The sequence below is a fragment of the Apaloderma vittatum genome, unplaced genomic scaffold (assembly GCF_000703405.1).
Source record: "Apaloderma vittatum isolate BGI_N311 unplaced genomic scaffold, ASM70340v1 scaffold7896, whole genome shotgun sequence".
NCBI classification, from domain to species: domain Eukaryota; kingdom Metazoa; phylum Chordata; class Aves; order Trogoniformes; family Trogonidae; genus Apaloderma; species Apaloderma vittatum.
In genome coordinates, this window is record NW_009721176.1 from 34,724 (window position 1) to 61,400 (window position 26,677).

The 26,677-nt window shown below is 41.9% G+C and overlaps 1 protein-coding gene across 1 annotated transcript in view; it reads left to right on the plus strand.

Annotated features, from left to right (window-relative positions):
- Positions 1 to 26,677, plus strand: part of LOC104275350 (DENN domain-containing protein 1A-like) — a gene marked incomplete at its 5' end in the record, with an annotated part of 65,291 nt that overhangs the window by 34,169 nt on the left and 4,445 nt on the right. Inside the window, 3 exon segments of the mRNA XM_009871277.1 lie at positions 2,478 to 2,609; positions 14,489 to 14,548; positions 18,999 to 19,087. Coding sequence (XP_009869579.1) covers positions 2,478 to 2,609; positions 14,489 to 14,548; positions 18,999 to 19,087 — 281 coding nt within the window.

Sequence of the window (26,677 nt, forward strand, 5' to 3'; positions counted from 1 at the left end):
GTTCCCGTCCCGGCGGGAGATCCTCGCCCAGGCTGGGTGAGCCCTGCCCCTGGAGCGGGCGCTGCTTCTCGAAGGCCTGCTGCAGTACGATCCGCTCACTTACAGTTCTCCAGCTGAAGAACCGCTTTTATCTCCAGACATTTTGTGAGCCTTGATACCTTCCTGATGCTGAGGTGCAGATTCGGAGAGTCCTGTTTTCTTATTTCTGGTTTTCTCGCTCTGTCCCTTGTACTCCCCATGGACTTGGCATAGCTATTGGCAGTCCGTTAGAGGACGGCAGGTGTGTCACAGGCTGCTTTGAAGGACTGCTCTCTGCTTCCCAGCCATAGAATTGCCAAACACTTCGGCATTTATTCATTTAAAGCTACTTGGAGCCCTTATTTGGGGGGGTTAAAATCACGTTTCTGTTTCTTCAGCTCAAATGTGCTTTCACTGAAGGTAGAAAGGAACTTGTGTGGAGCAAATTTTGCTTCGATGATTAAGCTGCGTCGTTGATTAGCCTGCGTTTTTAGGATTTTGAAAAATTAGCGAGGTATCAAATCATTTAATTCTCGTATTTTATTAAATAGATTTCTAAAAGCCTAATTTTGACCGAAATCTAATCCATACACCAAACACAGTGGAAATATGCTTTAGGATAGTGTTAACTTTTGTGTACAATTATCTCATCAGAGAAGTACAGCAAATCTATAGCAGTCAAAGCTGCAAGGATTTGCAGGGATCGTTACACATCTTGGGGGTTTTGCTTAATGGCTTGATCTGTCTGTATATTCATCTCCTCCCATTCCCTGATGGTCCGAACTTTTGTGTCCATTGTACATTTTCCTGGAGTTTTTGCCTGGACTGGCACATGCCGAGCTCTCCGTTGGCTGCCAGTTCTCTGTTCCTCGCTGGGATCCCAGCTCCAGGTGGAACTCGGAGAGCTCTGCAGTGCTGGCCCTGTCCGCTGCTCGCTGCAGGCCAGGTAGCTCTGAGTGTGCTGGACACCTGTAGGGCTTATACAGAAGTACAGAAACATGTCCATAAAATTTGCATTTAACGCCATCACACTTCAGAGGAGTGCGCGTTGCTGCCGTGCGTTACATGATCCCCAAAGCGACCAGAGCACTTGGCAGCGCGTTCCTGGTTTGGAACTGAAGCGCGGGTTTGACAGCAGCTCGCGTTTCTTGTCGTGGGGTTGTTTTGGGGCTCTTTGTTACTAATTCAGTGTACTTTGTTGTATTTTTTTAAAGGCAAGGTGGCATTGTGCAGCTGAAGGGCGGGGGGAGGAAAAAGTTTTTCTCTCTCTAGTTTGACCTTAACAAGTTGTTAATTTCCCCATGATCCTTATGCCCGTGCTGGTGAACCACTGCTCTACCAGCTGGATCTAAAAAGGTCTCTCAGCTTCTCTGTGGAGCAGACAAAGCCCCTTAGAAAGTCCGTCCAGCTTTTTGTTTCATTTGACCTAAACACATTAGGTCAGTCTGTGTCCAAAAGAACCATTTCTAATTGGCCATCAGCTTACATGTCTCATTATTGTACCTTAGCAAGACGGAAACTTGAGGGGGCATGTCAAAGGTCAGGGAATCAAAGCAATGTCTGTGTCAGCAGCCACCCTTAGGTCAGTCTTGCAGAGCTACAGTGTGTGCAGGTTTCTCTCTATATTTACCCAGCATTATTTCCTTGACATTGTTGCAAAGAGATGTAAGATTTGGGGCCCACTGAGTTACAGGCTATTTCTCAACTGACTTTCAAACTCTTTTCTCCATGTCTGATGCCTGATGTCTGCGTGCTTTTGTCTTTTTCAAACCCTGCCTCACGTACATACCACACAGACACTTGCCAAGTCTTCTAACCTAGGCTGCTGGGTCACTTTACTTCTGAAGATGAGGAGTAATGGCAAAAGCAAAAAAAAAAGGCAAAACAAAAAACATCTTGCTAGGCAGCGCTTTGTTTTACACAATCTCCCGAAGGCATTTTCAGGATACACGGTCTCAAAGGTGCAAAGCTAACTAAGCTCTGAGTTTCATCTCTCCTCGCCACTTCCACAGTTGTTCTGCTAACAGATAATTCTGTGAAGTACATAAATAAAACTGCTGTTTATATTGCAAAAAGCAGAATAATTCCTAGATTTCTGTTGCATTTGTGCCTGGAATAGAAAATTTGAGCTATGGTCTTGTTTTGTTGGGGATTTTCTCCCTCCCTATACATTTCCTGGCTTTTGCATGTTTAACTCAGACGTTTCATGGAGTAGGGAATGTGTCTGTTTGCGTGCAGCATTGGTATTAGGAGGAGAGAGTGGTTGTGTGCAAGCTCTGATTGACAAAGTGCAACAAAATGTTCTATTCTAATGATGTTTTCTTTTCTGTACCTTGGTTGTTTTTTTCCCCTAACATCAAAATTGTTAGTCAGCGTTATCCTCTAGTTGCTCCTTTGTGCCCCGTACCCTTAATCAAGAGTGTTCCTGGCCATGCTATTCACCTTTTCCTACCACACAGGACGTTGCTGAGAACGGGTGCTCGGCAGCTCCGGAGGAGTCTCTGCCAAGGACAGCACCTTCTCCATTGGTTGAGAAGAAGGACCCTAAATTAAGAGAAGACAGAAGACCAATCACAGTACATTTTGGTCAGGTACGTCTTAGCGTGAGGTTTCTTTAAATTGTGTGACTTAGCAAAAAGAGTTAAGAGAACAGTCGCAGTAACGAATATGCAAATTGTTCCATTATTTTTTGTAACTGAATTATCTTATAGGTTTATTTGTCGTATCTGTTTAAACGGGATTCTAAAACCTGATTTTTCTGGGCTTTACTGATTCCTTTTGTTCATACGATGATCTTGAGGAACATAAATTCTAAATGAATGAAGGAGAAACATAATGATTGTAGCAATTTTATAAAATATTTTTCTGTTTTGCATGCCAAATACCGTAGCCCTCAGGACTGAGATTGTATAATTTTAAATGTCCTCTGCTATCTATCAGATCGTTAGTGTCAGTATGGAACATCCAACTATTAAAGCATTTTTACATTCTCTGAGAATTAAATGCAATGAACTAAGATGGAAAAATCAATTAATAGCTTATTAGTGCACTGTGTATTTCAGCATTGACAACTGAGCTCTACGCATTAGCTACTCTTATCATATTTCTTTTGATTCGTCTGCAAAAGAGTGAGTTTGGTTATGTGGGATTTTTTAAGAGCTAGTTATTTAGAAAATGTTGTAGTTGCTGTGATTTTCATGGAAAAACATACAGTATTTATTATCAGTTTACCAGTGCTCCACTATTAAGCGTAGCCTGACTCAAAAAATAACATTATTTGTGTTCACAGTTCTCTTTTCTTTCTCTGTATCTATTTTTTGCAGTATTATGATCAGAAAACAGGACTGGATATCTGAGAAAGGATAGTGTTATTTTAAAACAATTGTAAAATACTGGAAATTATTAAATGTGAAGATTTTCAGATAGGTGTCTATTAATACAAACTAGTCAGTATAGCTGCATCAACTGCTCAGGGATTAGATAGGGCTACATGAAATTAATCACTGCTCAGAACAATATTGTCTGTGTCATTTAAGAATTAGATTTTTTTCCAAAACTTTCACCACTGTGCTGTAAGTAAGTTCTTGGAGATGTTTTTTTTTTTAAAAAAAACCAGACTCTCTTCCAATTAAATATTTGCAGTAGGGATTTATTTTTCACTTAGTTTCTGTGCCAATACAGTTGAAAAGAATTGAGGCTACTGGAGAAATGTAGCCATCTAGCTCTAGCAGAAAAACGTTACATTTCATTTAAAGCAGTCTGAAATCCAGACAATATTATAATCTACTTTCAGTGTTTTCCTTTAGACTGTTATGAAGGATGCATGGTTCAAACATTTTGGTAGATGAATGCAGTATATAATCGAGTGGAAAGTGCAGATTGAAATTCGTGAGGTTTGTTAATGGTCACTTTCAAATTTTTTAATGATCAGTTTCTCTGTGTCAAAAGCAACACGCGTCATCTTTACTGAACCACTGGCTGGTGAAGGGCTCGCTTGCTAAATGCTTATTACTGTCATTATGTTACAAACGGCCGTTTCCAAAAAATGATCTAACTTAGCAGTTGTAGGGCTACCTCACTTACAGCCTTTGTCCTCTGATGGGTCTTTTTTACCTGATAGCCCAGCGCCAAAACGAAAATTAAATCATACTTTCATTCAGAAAGAAAAGATGTTCACGTTTATGAAATATAAATTAAGGCTTTGGAGAGGAAAAAAGCAGCAACATTTAGTGTTTAAATGGGAGATGGCTTCTAAGTAGTGATTAAAGGGAGAGATTTTAGTGTCACTTTTAACTCTGTCGAGAATACAGTAGGTGGGAACAATTAAAAAGCCACAAGAACTCTGAAATAAGGGCTGTTTGTGCATTCACAGTTCTTATAAAGTGAAGAGGATGAAAGCGGCTTTTTTCTCATTGTCACTTGCTTTCTATGTCTGCTAGTATTATGGCAGCATATATGGCAAAGGCAGACTTTTTTAAAATGCATGCATGCGGATTAGGGTCAAGCCCCGTGTATCAGTAATGCAGTAAGGCTCGTCCATAGCGCTGCAGCGAGAGAGCCTCCCAACAGCAGCGAGAGGCTTTAATTGAGACATGCTGTCAAAGTGACAAACACATTTGCATACAGTCTATTTATTTTCGTTGGAAAGGTCTGCAGTCTGCTGTTGGTTGAACATTCTTAATCAGCTCGCTGTAAGTGAGCCGGCAGCTAGCTGTCCTGTGCTAGGTGCTTCTCTTCATTACATGACAGATTAGCTAAAGGGGGATGGGCTAGCAAGCCAGCACCAACCTTTTAATTTTAACTCATTATCTCTCGCCCTGTAGTGAGGTAGTTTCTGGCTCTTCCAAATACAGTTGTGTTTCTGCAGTTGTTAGGCTACAAAAAATAGCAGTAAAATATCTTGAAATGGCTTTGAATGTATAGTACCTCAGCTGATGGTTCAAAAATTTAGCGGCAATTATCCAACTGTGTGAGATTCCGTAATGTTGTAGCAAGAGGTTACCAGGCATTGTTTGAGAGGGTTGTTTATTATGGAATTGTTTTAACAGTGGTTTCTGTAATACTGAGACATTGGGGTAAAGCTCTCCTTGATCCTGAAAAGAAGGGTTTTACCCAGATAGCCTAGGACAATGCAATAAAGATATAAACAAAGTGTTCTTATCAAGAGTGCGCGAAGAGGCCAAAGTGGAAGGGCATGACCGCAGCTTTTTCTCCTGTTTGCCTTTGCATACGTTTTGGTTTACCTGTCATACCGACCCTTAGATCAACCAAAGAGAAGGAACTGCCATCATGGACTCTGAGGCAGTACAGCTGTACCCAACAAGTAGCCAGAGCCATACAGGCACCGCAGGTTTATGGAGTGGGGAGAAGAGGGAAGAATTTTCAAGCCAAGAAAGAGGTTCATATGGATGATAGGTAGTACTGACTAGTGCTCTCTGCTCTGGAGAAAAGTAACATTTGTTATAGTAGAAGATGCAGTGCTACAGAGGATGCCCTTCATGAATGTCTTATAATTGCTTGCTTTCCACCAGCCTTTTGTCTTAAAATCTGAAGAACCTACTTAGAACACGGGAACTGATGCTGCATTTGCAGCAGCCAGCATCCACCGCCACTGCCGTAGCTGTCCGTGGGATCCCACTGACCGATGGAGAGGGCAGAGTGGGACTGCCAGTACTCTTGCTGAGTTTTGAATGAGCAGCAAGCTTACTCAGTTATTACGTGAATTTATTTTTGCATTATCTAAAGTAAAGGAAATAAAACAAAACCTCTTTATGATGTAAAAATTTATGATTTTGCTGAGAGGGAAAGGTAGATTGATATCTGAATCTGACATTTTAGAAGCTTTTTCCCTCTGGAAGACAGGGCTTAACTATTAGGCCACTAGTACAGCAGCTGGGGTTTTGATAAACACCCAGAGCAGCTGCGTACCCAGCCAGGAGAAGGAGTGCTGTATGGCTTTTAGGTTTCTGAGACTTGGCTTAGATGAGCAGCCACATTGACAGGCCCCTTTATCTACTGCGGTTGTGTGTTCTGGTGTGTGTTCATACAGCTCTGTTAGAACCTGTACCATTGCACAGTCTGAGAGTGTGGGGATCACGTGGTCCAGCTGAATGTTGGGCAGTTGCAGCTCTCTTCTTGGGCAGTAAAGGGAGCGCTTTGTTTTCCAAAAATATTCTCGTTTTTGTAATACGTTCTGCTCCTAATGCAGCTTCTGCTTCTATCCACACTGCTTCCCACCCCTCCAGCCCTAATCAAGCCTTCGTGCTATTCCTCTGAAACATTCCGCTGACTCTTCTATGAGAGCCTCCTTGTTCACAGAGGATCGTTACCTGTGCCCAGTCTTCCCCTCAGTCTTTGAGAAGTTGGTAAGCACACAGCGGGGTGAGCCTAGAGTCTTGAAAAGCAGATCTATACTCAGGAACGTTCTTTCTCTGGAGCTTTTACACAGCCAGTAGCACAACTGTTGTAGTACCACTGATAAGCTGCCAGAAACATCATTTGCTGGGAAAAAGTATAATTTCTTTAGAAGCAAGTTATACCAGCGTTTCTGGTCAGGTCTCTAATTGTTTCTGTTATAATTAGAATGTCTTTTGTTGGCTTAGCTGTGTTTATGTTTCTATGGCTTATTTTTTTTTTACCAGCAAAGAGAAGATTTTATTCCATTTTTGTACCAAAAGGTAAAGCTTAAGAAAATACAAAAGACTCTTCCAAGTATTTCTTTACTTAAGAGATTTGATTGTATTCCATTCTTGATGTGAAACAGAGAGAATTAGTATTCTGGGGGCTGCTGTAAATAACTTTGAAGCAAGGGGAAAATATACTCATGAACTAAAGCAGCTTATCTGACTGTGAAAAGACTTGTCAAATTTCTTGTCCCACCTGATTCTTCCTGCTCTTAAATTTTGCAGACCATAGAAAGGAAATTGCCATCTTATTTGCTGGTTTGCTCATTTACTGTAAATGAATATGCTGGGTTTTATCATTCCTGATCTGCACTTGGACACGCACAAGGAACAAGTCTGCTTTGTGGCACAGGTTTCTTCTGCAAGAAGATTAAACAGCATTAAGAGGTCAGGGGGAAGATGGAGAGAAAACCAGCCAGCTACATTCCAGAAATGCAAAACTGGATTGCTGAGGCCAGGGGCAGCAGAGGGAGGGATTATCTCCAGGCTAAAGAGATGAAGTGGGGAAGGGAGGAAGGCTTCTTTGCCAGACCCTGTGACTCCCTTCACACCCAGGTGCATTGGAACAATAGCAGATTCCCCTGGTTCACAGCAGGCATTGAGTGGCACTGAGGTAGAAACCAAAGGGGAAAGGGGAAAACAAGTTCATTTTCTAATATTCATGCAACTGTATGCCCTGGTTGCAAAGGCAGCCTCCCGTTCTTGCCACTCTGGGCAGCTCTGACAATAGATACCTTCATTAAGGAAATGAGCTTCCGTTCCCCTCTTCCCCACTGATGAGCAACATGGTCTCCCTGTTCTTTTCTGCTGAGCCACATGGAGTTTCTTCCTTCTCTCCATTTGATTCTTTATGGATCTAGCAAAAGTATGAGCCTAGTTCTTGAAAATTATTTTGTCTTCAGAAAACATTTTCTACCCTCATTCCTTCTTTCCCCTCCTTTCTTTGACTGTTTGTTTTAGAAAGGAATTCACTGTTGCTCCATAAAAGTAACCTTGCAAGAAAGGCAAACGTATTGGCCCGGAAGCACTTGTCCATCTAATGCCTATGTGAGATTACTCAGCTGTCCCATCAGGTTCTTAGGGGCAATGTTCTTAGTCAGGGGAATAAAACCAGTGCCAATAGACCAGAAAATAATCCATTTGATTGAAATTCAGCTTTGTGGTGTGCAAGATTTGCAGAAATGGCAATCCATAGGATAGAAGTTATCTAACTAAAAGGCTCCAATTCTTGTCTCACATGTAAATATTTGACAATTGAGACCTGGCGCTCTCTTTAGGCAGACATATACCACCCGCAGAGCTTACCCAAACATTACTGCCTCTCCTGCACTCAGTTGCCAGTGTTTTCTAGTGAGCAACTGGACAGCTACGTCTTCTTCAGCTGGTACAGCAGTGTAGTAAGTGTGTAGCTTATGCTGTGTAGGAGTTCAGGTTGTGCAGTAAGATTACGTGGCTCCCGTCCTGCATCCAGCAGATACGTTCATCCACAAAAAAGCACATTACAGACTATGGCTTTCAGTGTTTTCCAACTGTCTTGGCATTTCAAACAGTTCTTAAACAGGGATGTTCAGAATAAATTTACTGCCCGGGTACATGCAAGTCAGATTACAATAGCGCGTGGACGTATGAAGGAAATCCTGTGGTTGAGTCGACCTCCTAGGGCTCTGTGACAAGCAACAGCAGCTGTAACATGTCTGCAGAATTTCCTTGTTAGTCCTGTTATGTTGAGGAACCCATGAATATCTTGTAGAGGCTCTCTTGGTCCATCACTGCTGGCATGTGGAAGAATAGTGCTTTATAAATAATACATGCGTGTAAAATAAATACATCAGTACATGCAAGGCTAACCAAATCACCTAGACTGACAACTTGAGAAAAGCTCAAGAGGGTCTTATGGATGACTCGCTTGGTCTATCAATGTAGATCAGCATCCAGAAGCTTCTTATGTATTACTTATGAAGTTGATACGTGCAGTTAGGCCAGAACTGTCTGAATTGACCCCTGGGCCCCTGGATTAGATGAAGATTAAAGGGAGAGAGTATGTGAAACATGATTCTTCGAACTGCTAACCTCACTGTAATGGCTTGTTTGGCCAGGCATTTTTTGGATTTGCCCTTCAGAGCTGGATGATTAACACCAAGTGAAACCGTTGCGCAGTGCCATGCTACCCCTAGCAGAGCCGTGCACTTTTCTGTGGTTGTGTGGAGGAGTGTCCCCCTAATTATGCAGACTTCCGCGGTGAATGATGAAGTTGGGCGAAGCAGATAGTCATTGTCATTGCTGTTTATAGAACTTCATGAATGAGAGACCATCTCTTCTTTTTTTTTTCCTGTAGAAGTATTCTGCTTCCTAGAGTGGAATAGCTGTTAAAAGATAATAAGAGCTATGTCCGTTTTCCAACATTTTAAATCATGTAGGTTGCATGATCTTCTTGATTTGAATTCCAGTATCAGGCCCACATAAAGCCCAGTGTAAAGCTTACAAAATGACCAGTTAAAAATGAGAACACACACCAAATAGTGCGGCTTTTCTCTTTGTATTTAGTACTGTATTGCCGGATTTTCCAGTATTTTAAATGAAAAATATATGTAGTTAGTTCCATGTTGACAATGTCCTTGAGGATTTGACAGTGAGATTTTCCAGCAGTTGCTCTTCGTTAGAATCCTGGTGGTGTTTAATAAGGCAGCCGAACTGCTGGCACCTTCGGTTCTTGTTTGTTCTCCGAGGGCTCGGGGCTGCTGCAGTAAGCACATCGACCAGGGCTGATCATTACAAGGGCGTACGCCACCATGAATAAAAATGTCACACGTTTTCCCATCTCACAGCGGTACAAAATGTCAGTCCTGTCAAACAGACATTGCAGGTAGCAGTGAGCAGTCAGTACAAATTGGGAAGCCGAATATTCCCCCAGCTTTCTGATATTCTTCATCTGAAGCAGAAGAAAAACAGTTGTTAACCTATTAGCTGTGATTTTAAACTCAGCTGAGATAGTAGATGGATAGACTTTAACACATGGGGATAAATATATTCCTGGGGTCTGAGATTTTTGCAACGTGTCTCTCTATCCATGTATGTGGAGGAAGAGATAGAATGAAAGCAAGCCACTGCAAAATGGACCTCATTTTGGTAGAAGTCCTTTGGAAGTTTGAATCTCAATGAGATTCTCCCTAAAACCCTTCCCTGGTTAATCTCTGCAAATAGTTCCGAAAAAAAAAACCCTCCTTGCTGTTTTGCCAGTAATACAGAAGGACTCCTTTCATGGCCCTGCCATTATGCAGCACTATAACAGACAACCGTGATTTTATTCTTTTTCCCTAGAATGAAACTTGTGCTGCTTTCAGACTACAGCATTTTAGGCACCGCAGAGGCCATAGGATATGTTATTTTCTGGGTGTTAGATGTGCCTTTGTACCGTGAACATACCTGTGTGTTCACTGAGTTGCCCATCTGGGACTGAGGCGTAGATAATGTCAATGCAGGATTCTGCTGTTACAGCAGGATCCAGGAAAAATCTGATGCAAAAGATTAGGCGCAAAGGAGGTGACAAAATATCAAAGTACCAAAAATAGTACTAAGGCACCAGTGGTTGCCCTAAGGGACAAGGAGAGCAGGTAAAATGGGCGGCCATGGTCTTTGTAAAAGTGAGCATCTCAGAGAAATTTACTTGGAAGTCCATTTCTTTGTGGGTTGGTTGTTGGGGCTTTTTTGGTACCTTCTCAGACCAAAAATATGGCATATGGTGGCATTTAAGCTAGTGAATCTTTGCAAATTACTCCCTTACCCAAATGACCTTATTTGCTGAATCAAATTGCCAAAGGAAGGCTCTGCAAGGAACTCCCAAGTCAAAGCGCTACAGAAACAGAACGGAGCAGTTAGAACCTGGGCTAAACCCAGTCCGGCCTGTGCCCGGCTTACGTGCTCAGCTGCATGCAACAGGAGTGCCAGAGTCATCGAAAGCCTTACTGCTTACAAACAAAAGAGGAAACAAAATGTGTGAGGCTCTTTTGAACCAGAGTGACTGCAGATGGAATTAAATACTTTGTGTCCTGTGGACATTTGTTTTCCCTGGGAACGGACACATATAACTTAGCTTAGAGTGGCTTTCACACTGTGGTCCGCAGGTACCCAGGGTCTGTGCCAGGAAAATAAGAAGCTATTGACAGGGATCTTCTTTGGAAAATGTCAGGAGTCTTCAAACTACAAAGTGTTGAATAATGTCATTTCAATAGTTAGAGGGGTTTTTTTACAGCGTTTTAGATGAACTGAATGCACACATCAACAGGAGGAGGTCAGGGTTTATTTTCAACTGCAGACAGATAAGAAGTGAAACAGAACTAGCTGGTCACAATCTCAGGTCGTACCAATGGGTTTTGCATTACTTGTTTGCACGATATACCAGCTTTCCTGTCAACGGAGCTAGGAAGTAATCAGAAGTCGTGACAGGTCTTTAAACCACAGATAGGATTGCAAGTCAACCACTAGTACATAACGTTCCTCCCATCGACATCGCAGAAGAACACGTGCTGCGTTGGGGCATGGCCTGACTGTGTCTGTCTGCTCAACACTTACTGCATGCGCAGAAAAGTGTATCCGCCTAATTCCCAAAATTCTTCCTTTTTCCTCTAGTACCAGACAAAAGAAATAAAATACCATTCAATTCAACAGCCAAGGAGCTTATTATTTAAGCCCTATGTTTTTAGAATAGCATCAGTTATAAACAATAATAATCCACTGTAGTGTAACCTGTGGTTTGGGGATTTTCTGTCCCTGGCACTCTTCCTTAACAAGCAGATTATAAGACATACCTAAGAGGCCCGTTTGCTTCATCCTGCTGGAACCTTTTAACTTGACAAGATATACATGATGCTGATAACATGGTCCTGCTTTCATTCTTGGTTTTAGGAGAGATCTACATCTGGTTAGTACCTCCTGAATCCTAGATTTAAAGCAAACTGGGGTGTGTTGTACACTATACCGTTGACCAGTTTTAAAAGTTAGCTATTTTGAGATTGTTTGAACTGTATGAAATTACTAGATGGACATTATCAACACTGCAAAGTGAGGATGGGTTATCAGTGCTCTGTATTTCAGTGCACCTTAAGAAGATATTTCTTTTATCCTTAAACAGGAAAGACAGAGTTTGCCCCAGCCAGGAGAGCGAGGAAGCAAAGGCAGACTGTCAGGAAACCCCTTTCTTTCCCCTTAGTAAAGAGTGAATTTCCTCTTGGTGACTTTGGGACAGGACTCAGGCACCTGAAAGAAAGATCCTTGTTCGGTGTTAGGGAAAACAGGAGGTTATGGGCACCTGTGTTTCATTTCCTTCTCTTACTGTCTACCTCTCCGTTACGTAGTGGAAGGCTCCTGGCTAGGAAAGTACGGAAATAGCCCTCGTTTTTCTCATTAAACTAATCAGAGTGTTTAATTGCGGTGGCCTCTGTCCGTTTCATAAATTCTTGGCACAGCTATAGGCATTGCTGCATTTTTGCCGGGTTCATTCTACCTTCCCAATCTACAAATGTGGCTTGAAGAATGAGGCATCCCTTAAAACATGGAGATTATTTTTATCACAGGACCCAGCAGATTTCTGTTGGAGTATTTCCGAGTGTAAATTAAAAATATATGCTGTAAAGCATGCACCGTTCTTGTCATCCCAGTTTGTGAGCTGTACATATGGGAGTATGTAAAAAGTAGTGTGTGCGCTGTGCAGGGATCTGGATGGATAATAAAACAGCTGCCTCATAGATTCCATCTGCTTTCTGTACTGAATCTTTTTAGGTACCATACATTTTTCAGTGTTGTTATCTTCTACTTTTTTTTTTTTGTTTTTTATTGAGTGTTCATTCAAGGTCCAGCATATTCTTCCAAAGTCAGCACTTCAGATCTCTGGCAGCATGATGTGTTTGAACATGGGAATGTTCTGGAAGGTGCGTGTCTCTCCCATGTCTGATTGTCTTCAAAACATACTAGCAGTTTTTAAACCAGTCCTGAATTTCTGATGGAAATAAGACATCCCTGTAGAAACCCTTCGCTTTGGAAATTATTACAAACACCTCTCACTACTAATTGAGCAAGGGAAACGCTTATTTCTGTATGTGCTGACAAACATATTTTCATCTAGTTGTGTTTCCTTTATGCATTTTTTTCTGGTTGCACTTGTTGCTGCACGTGGAATAGCACCTGTAATTTACTCATAAAGGCCCTGGTTTGAATACCTCTTCAAAAAAATCTCAACAGACACGCACAATTAGTTTGAGATAATATTCTGCTTATGAGCTGTTACCTTGCAGACCAGAAATGATCTTTTTGTAATGTTTTCTCTAGTATAAAAAACCTAAATAGCTGTGAAAGTTCCTTGGATGTATAATAGCTGCTTTATGAGATGTGGCATCTGTAATTTAAAAATATTATTTTTACAGTATAAAAGTGTATGTCAGATTTTTCTTCCTCCAGCATCTCATAGCTTAAAATCACTTTTCTGATAATTAGCAAAACAGTGCCAGGTTCTGCAAATTTTCTGTCTTGTTGCTTTGTAAGTATTTAGAAAAGGACAATTAAGAAAATGTCTGGAGTAAAAAGGTATGCTGGTAAACAGCCATTGGTAAGGATGTGCTAATTTAGACATTTCTCCCCTTCACAGAAACTATAGTGTATACATTTAGGAACATACCTACAAGAGCAATTTAGCAGCTTTTAGCAATGTAGCCGGCTGCTGTTTTGTACCCGTTCATCCTTGCAGCACAGGTAATTAAGTTGATATTCCAACACAGCTTCCCCTACTGACCTTTTAGAAACAATGTGTTTTGCTGCATTAACAAATTAACTTCAAATCAGTGGCTTTTCCAGTAAATATGGTCTTCAGATAGTTGGAATATGCTTGCTTATTCCTTTCTGGTGACAGGTATTAACGTCAATATTAAAAGTGACGCCCTGGCCAAGGGCAAATAACTGTTACCTGCTGGTGGACCTCCACGTCAGTTACTCCTCAGCGCTCTTTGCCTCCTCTTCTCCGCGTCACAGCACTGGTTTGAGCCACGCCATTCCCCTGGCCCTGTGTAAGGGAGAAAGCGCACTGCTGTGAATAGGTAGTTTTGTCTTGCCGCTCTATTCAGACCTCTTTAGGGTTCAGAAATGTGTGTGGTGCAATACATACAAGATCTCAAAATGAACTTTATTGCTGGTAGCTCCTCGGTGGGTGAGATAAAGTTGAATCTGAGTGTTGGATTGGCTGAGGTGTTACAAGTATTGAAGTCACAATTCTGAGAGTTAACACAAGGCCTACTTAAAACTCCAGCTGGAAGGGGTACCAACGTTTGGTGACTCTTTTAACACAAAATATAGTTCAGATACCCCCAAATATTTAAAATTTTATTTTTATTGTCATTACCTAATCAAACAGTGATGTGGCAGATAATTAGCAAATCCCATCACACGTTTTCTCAGAAAAATACGATTCCTTGAGCGAGTACCTGGGTGGGTAAGTACGGTTCAGTTGTACATGTTCTGTACATGTTCGGTTGTACGTGTCCTCGCGGGGACTGTAATCAATGCATTGACCGTCTCGCTGAGCAGCAATCCTCAGCCAGCGTGCTGCCTGCCTGGCTGGCTCTCTGAAGGGCCTGCCTTTTGTCACACATTTTGCAGCAGCTTTAATAATAATGCCGTGGGTTCAACAGCCGGTACTGTTGATGCTGCAGGCTTGCAGTGACGACCCACTGGTGCTGCTTTTGCCACAGAATCAGAGGTGTTTGCATGCAGGCGACTTTAATTTAGTTTCCGCTTTGATACAGCAGCAAAGACTCCGCCCGCCCCGGCCACCGCCTCCAAAGATACAGCGTTCATCTAGGCCCGTGAGTAGCTGGTAGTTTTGTTTCACTGCCACAGCTTAACACTGCCTGAGTTACGCTCTTAGTAGCATTAACTAAACCTTGGTAGTTTGGATTGTCAAACTTTGCAAAAAAGCAATGTGTGAATTATGCACCTAAACTCCCTTCTTCTCTGCTGCGGCACAGCCCTGGACCTGCATTTATTCTGCTTTTCTTTGACGAGTTCTGCAGCTTTCGGTCAGGTCTGCAGGTAACTGATGCTGCTGTTGCAATGTTTGTTTTTACTTTTGCGGTGATTTCTTACACAAAAGGTCTTGCTAAGCTGGCATAAGTTTTTAGCCCGTGAGCTTTTGAAGACTTGCACTAAACTCAAATCTGAAAGGAAGCAGAAGTCTGAAGAGAAAGTATTTATTCTTTGGAAATTATGCTTCAGATTAATTTGGGATGCTTATTTTTTCTCCATGGAATAGATAAAAAAAACAAAGTCTCTATTTGGGCAGTAGAACATTAGTAGCACATTATGGATGATAGACACATATACTTTATGTTCATGTAAAATGCAAGCTGGGACTGTGTAATTACACAGTATAAAAAAAGATGTAGGCACAGTGTGTTGGCCAGAGGAAGCAACTCTTCCACAAAGAACTATGCAGAAGTTACTCTCAGTGCAATAAATGTACTGTACTAGGCAGGGATACCCGATCTCAGGATTTTTTAATTCAGAACACCAACGGTAGGACAGTTGTTAAATATTAACTGTGCCAGCTGGAGACTGTGCTAGATCTGCACCAGTGACTTTTTTTTAGTAGCCCAGGAAAGTGGTATCAGTTTAGAAGGGGTATTGTTTTTTGCAACAGTCTCGGAAAGTATTTAGGAATTTGTACTTCGAATAAAATTCCTCCCAAAGGCAAATACATCTTACTCCTTGCTTCCTTATACATACACGTACATGCATAAGAAAGAGAGAGATGCAAGTTTTCAAATCTAACCTTGCTAAAACTTGTTAAAAATATGTTTCAGATGAGCAGGCAGCTGGTTAACAAGTGCACTTGGGGGTGTGTTAACTTTTGATGTCTGGTGCATGTTCCTGTGTTACGTTTCAATAGCATGTGTTTCTTCTCCTCCTCCTCTTTAACTCTGGGTGTTTAGCTTAACAGAGTCACTTGTATGGATTGCTGCTGTGCAGATTCCTGCGTTCTGTGTTTAAAAGGTAGCGTCGACTACACTTGCGCGTGTTCTCTTGAGCGTGATTGATACAGGAGACCCTCCCAGATGCCCGACACCGGGAACAAACTTCCCAGGGTGCTGTGGGGTTCCCGGAGTGCTTCGGAGCACCCGGGCTTGTGTTTGGCACGTGCGGGAGGGCACGTTGCGACTCCTCTGTAGAAAAGTTGCTGAACAGTGGTGTTCAGATCGAGTAATTTGTTACAGCAGAGTCTTGCTAAGGCTGTTTAATCTCCCAGCTGTAGTGCATTAATAGTCCTCACTATAATGTGTTTGCGTCAACTGTCTTTGCTCCCAACGTGATTGATAAAAGGTTGGAAATGCAATAATAAAAGCTCCCGTTGCATTCATCTAGCTGTGTCAGTAAGTGGAACAGAAATGCTTCATTCATCAGGAGGAAATTCAAGATAAATGTAAATTATTATAATCACTCCCCAAAATACGCTTGTATCAAATATACATAAATTTGTTGTTGTTCAGAACTGTTATTTGGCTTTTAATAGTTGAAATACATTTTTGTGTGTGTAAATAATACTTTGCGCAGGCTCTTTTTTCCCCTCTCTTAGTTTTGGCATGTGTCACCGAGGTGGGTATGGACAAGCAATTTTTCCTAGTCTTTACCACAAGCACTGGAAGAGGAGAGCAGGTGCCTCTGCTCTTCCAACCAAGTCCACGTAATACCAGAATTCCTGAGAAATACTTACTGTTTTCAGGATATATCTGTTATGAGGAGGAATCCATGGGCACTAGTCCTTGCAACATGAGTCATTGCTGATAATAAAAACAAAAACACAGACCAAAGGAGCAGAACGGATAGCGTCCTTCACATTCTGCTGTTTTGGAAATGAGTGGTGGTGCTGCTATGAAAGAGAGAGGGATTTTGCTTATAATTAACAGACATCTCTCTGGTTTAATAGTGGCTGTCTGGAAAGTTAATTTGGTTGGAAAAAGTTAAAATATAATAATTAGGCATAAAGTTGGTGGGGACATAAGCACATTTTAACCCTTCTGTGCTGATGTTTACCTTTATTCTTTTGGCTGTGCACTCATGCAGTTGGATTTCTTTCATACTTTCCATTTGATAAGCATTTAAGCAGCTACATAAGGCTCAAAATCCTGCAAGGAATTGGCTGGATTCCTGGCTTTTCCCCGCAGTCCCCCTCGAACAATGCTCTGAATCTCCTTAGCATGTCACCCTGCACTTCACTGGTCTGGTGACCCCTGGAGCCATCCAAAACTCTCATCTCTCTCCCTCATCACCATCACGCCCCCAGGGTACCACCCAAAAGGTGAAAGTGTTCCCAGCATGATGACAAGCCAGCTTTGCACATCATCTTCCAGCTCGGATTTAATTAAACAAGTTTCTTTCTTCCTCTCTTTTTCTCTTTCTCCTTCTCGCGCTCTTCTCCCCCCAGTTCCTCTTGCTTCTCCCCCCGCTCCCTTGCGCGTACTCGCGCTCTCCTGGTCTCTCTCTCTCTGTTTTATCAACCCTAATGAAGCAGTATTCTTCATCGATCCTGCTGATTGCCAGCCCATTCCTTTTGTTTGTTGGCACCGAGCCATTCAGCCGCACTCTGACAGCTCAGCTCGTCTAATTAGCTCTGTTGTTCTTTTCCCCATGTTTCACCACGTTGCAAGTTCAGTTGAAGTTGCCACAAACTTAATCCTTCTATTCCTGCCATAAATTCACATTCTTAAGCTGTCTTTATTGTAGAGAGGAGCAGCCTTGTGTGGAGACTGATCTTCAAGACCTTAACATCTGACCTTTTTATAAGCCCCTTTTCCTAAGAAATTGTGGCAATACATCTCTGGATTTCTTCATCATATCTGCCATACACTGTTTCCTTTGAAATGAAAATTCAGTACAGTAATCCTGCTACTATCCTCTGCATACTGTTATATAGTGTGAAAACACTACGCACAATTCAATGGCCTTTTCCTGGTGAGAAAATTTGAGGTTTATGTGTCTGGGGTAATAAAAAAGAAAAAAAAATTTAAACAAAAAACCCAAAAGCCCAGAAACACTCCCTCCCACAACGAATAATAAATTAAAAGCGAAACACAATAAACAAGAACTTGCAGGAGGAAGAAGTCTACGTCTGTTCTATCCCTGCAAATAAATTCATTCGTTGCCCAGCGAGCGCTCAGGCTGGCCTTAACAGCTTCCTTTACATTGTGTATTCCTAACTTTATTTGCGGGTTTGGGGTTTTCTGTTGGAACTAGCAGTCAGTTAAGCCAACAAATCAGAACCTGTTTCAGGCGAGGCAGCGCTTTCTTAACAAAACTGGCAAGTTTGTTCATACAGCCTGGCCCTTGTGCTGCAGATGGTCACTGCCACACTTGGCTCAAAGGGACAGGTTCCCCAGCAGGATTTCGCACCAGCGTAGGTAGGCACGTGCAAAAACTATATAGTGATCACAAGCGCTTAATGCTTTCCCTGAAGTAAAACTTGTTTGCTTGTGAAGTTAATGTAGGTACATTCAGCTTGATTTCTGAAGATCGGAGGGTGATGCGTTATTTAGGATTGGATTGGCAGCAACATCATCTTCATCTTAGAGACAATAAAAGATGAACTCATGTAACATTGGGGGTGATAATGATAATATGTCTGGCATGGGTTTCTGTTCAGCTGCTATAAGGAAGCAAATTTTTAGTGAAGAATGAGCTATGTCTTCCATGTTATAACTTTTATTCTAAGTACAAGTTTTTCAGTGCTCCCCTACACAGAAGTCTTCACTTGAGAAGTTGGGTTCCCGTGGACAAGAGGACAAAAGGACCATGATTTCAGAGCTGAACTCCACTTGCCAATACGATGTGCAACACCACACGGGATTTTCCAGTTCTATTCTGTCAACTCACTGGACAAGGGGAGGCTCACTTTTAGGGAATCTGTTATCAGAAATTTAGCCTGTACCAAGCAGGGCAGAGGAACAAATTGCTATTGCTTTGCTCATAGCTACAGTCAGAGACAAGCATGTTTCATTTGCTGTTCAAGAAACTGGGGTTTTTGTGTCCTTAAACAAGTTGTAGATCCTTGTAGTTCATATTTGTGCTTTGTATTAGTTTGTATACTTATATTCATTACTAATATTCTTGTGGCACAGAAAATAGATGTTTAAAAGCAATTCTGAATGGAAGATACCTTTAAGATAACAGTGGTTATGCATGTTTTGTTATTTTTGTTATGTCTGTTGTCTGATCAGCTTGAGGTATTTGATTAAATGTCTGCTGTGTGTGTGTATGTAATAGGTTCGCCCGCCAAGACCTCATGTTGTTAAGAGGCCCAAGAGCAACATCGCTGTGGAAGGGCGAAGGACTTCAGTTTCCAGCCCAGAACAGTAAGTACTCTGCTGCTCTGCTTCTCTCTACTTGCACCCACAAACAGCGCGTTCGGAACTGGAACTAGCCAAAGGAGAACTTAAAGAATACTACAGATCAAAGCTTTCAAATAACAAAATGTTTGGGTTTTGTATTTTGAAACATTTCAGAGGAAGTGTGAGAAAGCAAGAAACCAAAGCTAACGTATTGGAAAATTCTGCTTTGCCAAGTTACACATAATCTGATCAGCCCATTTACTGGAAATTTTCAGGTTTTGGAGTTTCTTCATTTCTTTCTTGTGATTTGAACTGTGTTCTAAGTGAAGCTGTTAGCCACATCCCTGCAAATCCACCGTTCTTGCCAGGCTTTACCTGGAAGATACAGAACTGCTTGTTTTACAGTGATGGCAGGAAGGGTTGTGTCTCACACTTTAACGTTAGAGTCCCATTAACGGCAGGTCTGTAATGAGCTCTGTAGATTGGGCTATGCAGTAATTAGGGGTTATTCCAAATAAGTCCTACTGCTGTGGCTGCTGCTCACGTGCGCAACGTGTTGGTTTCTAACATCTCTCGTTCATATGAACGGTGTGTTCTGTTACCTCGGAGAGGTTTTTTCAGATAGTTTCATGAATGTCACAAATTCCTTTTGAATGGCGATACTGTGTATTTTTGCAGCTAGTCTTAATGCATTGCCGCAGTTAACCATAGGCCATCAAGGGAAAACCTAAGAAGAGAGTGGACATATTGAACCTTGCCAGCATCGCCCAAGAGCCCCTGGGTGCACGTGGAGGCTGCATCAGAAGTGCGTGGCTTACTTTTTCCCAGCTGCTCTGAGATGGGGAGATACTCTGGCTTTTAGCTAAACTGAATGGTCACTTTTAAATTCTACAGGATTATTTATCCCTTTCGTAGTGGAATTTGGTTGCCCTCTTGTGGAGTAGATTGCGGATCCTGCAGAAGGGCTCGTGCTGTTACAGGGTGGGAGCTGTTCCTGCACAAAGATTATGGAAATTTTCAAAATAGAAGTTTTTTCTTGATGTTTAGTATGATGATTCACTGCATGTAGGGGAAGGGTAATTGAGTCGCTGTAACGATTAAGTGTGTTTCATAGGAAGGATTACGCATGTTTGCATTCCAAAGCTGCTTGGCGTTCCGGTGCGACTTACCGCTAACATGTATTTTTGGATCCTGCCAGAATCAGAACAGAAATAAATGTAAACATGAATGATAAACATCATCGATGTATAGTAATACATTGAGTTGCAGTTATTATTTTACTTGATTTGAATTTATTGCTGTTAATTTTAATGGGTGTTTACAATTCAGCTGCTTTGACAGGATAAACTACAAAATTTTTTTTATGCAAACAGTTGACAATAACCTACAAAAGATAATCAGGATGTTTGCAGCTATAAACTGACTTATTTTTCTTCATGAGCATTTTACTGACAGATTTTTCCATCTTTTAAATGTGGCAGAAAACCAGGTAATGTTGCTAATACCACTGACACTTGCTATATGGTATCAGTTATGGTCTCTTCCTGATGTTGCACAGCTTCAGTGCTTTACCAGGTCAAATGCAGTGTCATGGCAGGATCTGATTATTTTCACTCTTGCCTGTCATCAGCTTCAGGTGACAAAACAAACGTTGGTGTAACTGCTTCCAGACAGTTACTTGCAGAATATGGCACTCAGCTAGATCTCCTGTAAAGTGTTTGCCCAGAGTGTTTTAAGAAAGACTAGTTGGGGCCATGGAGGAGAGGGGACACATGGCACACAACGATGATGAGACCGATGCTACGGATGATTTTGGAAGTACCAGTGGAGGAAATATCTGCCCTTGTACTTAAATAGAGCACAAATAGATGGCTTACCTAAGAAAGAACTTCAGGTGAATGCCTTTGAAATAGGCAATGAGTCGGTAATCCTGACCTTTTTCTTTACTGTTATCTCACAATGACATTCTGAATAAATTGGGTTTTAAATACTAGTTCAAGATAGATTTTTTTCTTTTTGTGACAATTTTCACAAACATTCTTTTTTCTATCTCAGTAAGAAATAATCTTCCTATATTAATCCAAAATGAAAACGTAAAGCCAAGTGTTGTCTCTTTTTTAAAAAATGACATTGTTTTCTCTCTCTTGGAGAGAAAACACCACTATATATATTTTCACTTGTGTTGCTCGGTAGTGTTGGAGTGCCGTTACTGCAGATCAGAGGAGAGGCCGGGAGAGCAGCAGCAGTGCTGAGGGGGTGCTTTGCTTAGACTAAACGTTACCAAAATATTTCGCTTAATTACACTGGTTCCAAAACTTAATGATTAGCCAGTTACTTCTTTTCAGGTGCTCCTGTGTGGGATGTGTTTGTGAGGAAGAGCTTCTGTTCAGGGAAAATTTTCTTCCTGTACTTAAAACTCACACTAAGTTTTTGGTCTTGAATGAAGGCTTTGGAGACACTTTGCAGCATGTCTGTCCCCACTGGTGGGGGCAGGACCCTCAGGGAAATTTGTATCTTCAGTTACATTAAATGGGATTTTTTAATGTGTATAAAAGAAAAACATTGTCTTTTCTAATCAGCCTTCAGTTAAAACACAGGAGGGTGGGAGTAATGACTTCAAAGAACACCCAAGATTATTGCTGGTGTCTGTTGTTAAACCATCGTATTTGGACGAGCTAGTGGAAGAACTGTTGTTTCCCCCATCCAAATTTTCAGTGATTTATTTTTCTGTTTTAATAGAAAGTTTATTGTTTTACAATTCTATCAATAATTCAGGGTTTGTGATGTTTATGATTCTTAAAAGTTTTTCTTTAAATCTAAAATGTATAATTTTTTTAAAAACTGTCTTACTTATAAGGTAACGGGAAGAATTCGTAGATGAGAGCTCAGAAAACGCTGGATTACCACCTGGGGCAAGTCTAGACACATGGGACATACCTCTTTAAACACAAATCAGTTGTTCACAGAAATAAGATGTTGCATTTTTAACAGATAGGCAGGTTTTTGAGAGCTCTCTTTTACACCACAGCAAGATTTCCTATTAAATGTAGAACAGGCTTCCTGAGTGCTCTAGGATCTGTCTTCTCTAAGTACCGACTTGCTGGCTTCCAGGGCCTGCAGAGTGGGAGGAAATTAAAATAGGAAATCAGAGGGTCAGGCTCACAATTAACAGCATGTCAAAAGGCTCTTGGGCTGGCTAAAGCCGTGTCGGTGCGGCAGCAGTTCATTACGGCTTTCCAGAAGTCGGGTGGGACTCAGTAGAGAAGCTAATGGCTTTCCTTGTACCCTGTGAATGAAAATAGGCTGCCGTGCAATAGCGGCTCACTACGCTGAATTTCGTACGAAGCCAGCGCGACGGCTGTGTTGAGTGGTACAGGCTCACGCAGCCCAGGAAATTCCAGTTTGATAACCAGGCTCTCAGAGCTCCGCCACACGGAACTTGTGTGCGGGAAAGGCTTTCCGTGCCTTCCCTGCGAGCAAGGAGCTCTGCTCAGGAGGAAAGCTAAGCCAGCGAGTGCCTGTAGAACCAGGATGGCTGCAAAAAGAAAGAAAAAAGCACAGGCTATAGCAACAGGACTTGCTGCCAGTGCTTGGGAAAATGGGTGTAGGGGAGGCTAGATACGACGAAGGCGGCGGCACCAAGAGTGTAGGTGCCCGGCAGAGGGACAGCGAACGGCAGGGAAACGTGCGGAGAGCAGCCAGGTTTGTTGGGAACCCCCGTCCTTTCCAGCTCTCTCACCTTTCCTCTATGGCGGTTTAAAAGAAACTTTAATTCTGGGGCCTTATCTGCTTTGGAGTGAACCTACCGAACGTAGGCAGCTTGCCTTTGTCGAGTGTGGTGTCGGGGAAAACTGCTGAATAGATCCTCGGTGCTGAGCACTAGGACAAAAACGTGAAACGGCTTTAGAGAGTCTTGCACCTACATCTGTCAGAGCAGGCGGAGGTGTCGCCCACCTTGTTCCCACTTTAAACTATTTGCTAATATTTCAGCTCTCTCGGAAATTTGCAGGAAGTTCACAAAACCTGCAGAACAATTAGTGACCTGCCTTTACTGGGTGTAGTGATCACAAAGGGTTGCCTTTGTTATCTCTTTGGATGGATCATGATACTAATTTTTTGGTCACTTTAATTTAGAATATCCTTTATGCTAATATTTCTGGAGTTCTTTGAAATATTCTGCCCCCATGAACATTCACAGTACGTGAAGCGACACTTTAAAAATCAAATAGATATCTTAATATTTCTGTGAGCTCACACTTGAGTGTGCTGAGTATTCGGAATATGCAGGGAGGAATTCCAGCGATGGGTCTGTGCTTTGTTCGGATTGAACAGTTACGAGGTAATTCCCCTCAGTCCCAAGTCTCCTGTGTCACACTGGCAAGGAAAAGCCCATGCATCCAAATCCCTTGTTCTCTTCATTTTACCGTCTAAGAGGGACAAATTCCTTAATTCCCTAGAGCTGCTGTATAGCTTAAAAAAAAATATTAATTTAAAAAAAAAAATCCCCCCTGAAATTCCAGAGGCCCCTTTTAGGAGAAAAATGACAAGTCTGTGCTACCCCTTTGTACCTAGTCTCTATCACGCAATTAATAAAATACACAAATTTAATTTTTTCGAGACCAAAATATCTCTTAAAATTATTACAGAATTTTCCTTATTAATTCCCATACCCTGTACTCACATTTTCTGTATATATTTTTTTCTATCTCAAGTACATTTAGGTGTCAATTAAATTTGAAATATCTACATTTGTCAGCATTTCATTTTTGGCCAGTGTGATGTGCTGCTGATTTGTCCATGCATCCTGACACATGAAAAAAGCTCCCGAGATGCAGATCTTCCTCATTAAAAAAGAAACCCCTACTATCATAATGGTGCGCGGAGCCACGGAGCGCATCCCCGGCTTTATTGCGCTGTGTTTCTGACATGATATTTAAAAAGGAACAGCCACGGCTGTCAGTACTGTCATATGCTGGTGCTAACCGAAGACATGTTAAACTAAACATTAGAAAGAGATCAGCAAGTCATCTGCATGGTAACTCAGCTAAGAGATTAGGTAGGCAGGAGCTGGTGCAGTCATGTGGAGATGATGAGGGTTGTAGCTGTGACAGACACATCCTTTTTTCCCTCGCCGGCTGCGGCGGGGGCTGCCCTGACTGCCGCATCCTTTTTTCCCTCGCCGGCTGCGGCGGTGCCTGCCTCGGAGCCGGGCGTGCTGTGACCTGCCTTTGCAGAGACAGCTCTTTGTGTGCGGAGCCTCGCGAGTGGCGGGTGGCGGCTGCGGGAGAGTTCCCCACTTGGGTTAATGAGGGAACGGGCACTTTGGGGGGATTCTGCCGCCTCGAGCTGATAAAAAATTTAAACTTGGACAATTTTAGATGGCGCATCCGTCTCGAACCGAAATCTCTCACGGAGCGTGCCAACGGGGAAACTTAAGTGCTGGCTTTATTCTAATTACGAGATCCCACTTTCGTTTAAGAAGTCTGGCAACAGCAACAAAGCCAGCACATATTGACTTGCTGCATATTCAGTCTTATTTGAGCTGAGCTGCACTGAAGGGCGATCGGCGACCTAGCCAACACGATCCTATTTTATTTCCTAATAGTTTGCTCTGGGTTTATTTAATCCACGCGCACAGACTCAGTGCGTTTCCATTCAGTGTAGTCTGAAGGCAAACAAAAGGCATCAGAGGCAGAGCTTCAGGGGCTCCTGCACCAACACATTCGTTACGTGCAGTTACCAAACATTTAGTGGATCGGCAAGATGTGTGGAGATCCACTACTGCTCTTCATCGCTGGTAGTAATTTTAGATTTTCTAGAATGATGTCAAATGGCAATTTAGTCTCCTGAGGCAAAAAACCCCATGTATATAAGTTCAAAAAATAAATGTTTTAAAGGTTTAAGTGCTGCCTTTTGTTAATGTAAACTAAAAATTTTGGGTGATAGTAACTTTCTTTGAGAAAAAAATAGTTTAAAATAAAGTTATGGCAAATTTTTCCTAATGCAATGGCACCACCTCACTTTCCCTGGTTGCTTCTTATAGCAGGAGAGAGGAAAAGAACAGCTATGTAACAGCTTTAATTGGAGTACCACCGACTATGATTTAACGCTATCAGCTGCATCCACTGCCACCGCTATTTTAGACTTTTTATTAATTGGCTCTGACCTGATTGTGAATAAACACGATTCTCAGTGGCAGCTCGGGCCCTCTTGAGCTGGCGGTTGCAGTGTCTGACTTTGCTTTGTCTGACCTGACCTTTTAGACTGATTTTCATAACTTTTTTATATAATTGTTTAGAGATTGAGGCAAAAGAACTAAGAGAGTGAAGGCTGATCACGAATTCAAGTGCCACCAGAGGCAGCTTGTTAGTTGTCTGCACTATGAAGGCAACAAATCAAATTCTTCCTCTTTCTAGCCATGCTTTTGGTCCTGTTCTGATTTCAGTGGAACCTCGTCTTACCATAGTGGTGTGACACAGCTGCATCATCACTCTGCGATGTCTGCAGGATGGGGACGCGTGCTTTGTTCCACATGATGAGCCTGATTCTGCTCACGCAAAAATGACAAATCATACTCTGGACCTCAGTAGTAGCAAAATCAGGTTCCCCGTCTCAGTTGTGTGTTGCTTTGTGTCACTCACGGCAAATATTTTGATTCACTACAATAACTAGGATATTATCAGTGATATGTGGTTGGTAAAATAAAGATGCTTGGGAAGAGCCCTCATTCAGACAGCCGGAAACAGTGTTTGCTTTTCCGATCCCAGTGATTGCTTTTCCGTTGTTCTAGTGATGGGAGGAATTAAGAAGAGAGCTGTAAGTGATGCTCTCCAGCAACATCCATCGGTGCTCATCAGCCTGTCGTTTGGTCTATAAGATGTATGAAGGGGGTTTATAATGCTGTGAAAAGACGTTTTCTTGATGTTTTTTTCCATTTCCGCTTACACATACTTGGATATGTCAGAACACAACTGAAATGGGGAGAATAAATAAGAACCAATAAATAACTACTACAAATTGAGTATGAGTTGTGTTGTAGGTGCATATACTTTTAGTGGTTCTACACGATGTTGTCCTTGAGTTTTTTGTGTTCTTTTAAATTACAGCTAAAGTGTGTTTCCAGAGACACTTCTGATTTTAAGAAATTTTCATCTGAAAGGATTTTTGTCCAGGATGTAGCTAACAAATTCATAGGTTGATAGTTACTGTCCTGTGGTGCAGGAGAAGTTAGTGTGAGTCTCTTTCTTGCCAGACTTTGAAAGCAGTTGGCCATCAAGGAAACATACACACCTACCTGACAATCTGCATTTCATATAAATCCTTGGACGGTTTTGGTTTTATCCTAGTGGGAAGCAATTTCAGTTCTCAACAATAGGTACAAGTAGGAAGTGGTACCCTCAAGTCGGTTCCTCTCACGTATCAGACTAATGTCAAAGTATCTATAAAGCAGAGATCTAGTATTTGTTTGCTTGTAGTCAGAGCTCAGAGATTCTGAGGAGCAAAACTGTACTTCTAAAGGACAAAAAATACTCAGCTCTCCAGAAAATGTAGGAGGGTTTCTGTATTGGCTCCTTTTTCAGTGTGGGTGTGATTTCAGGTCTTGGTGCCCTTCCT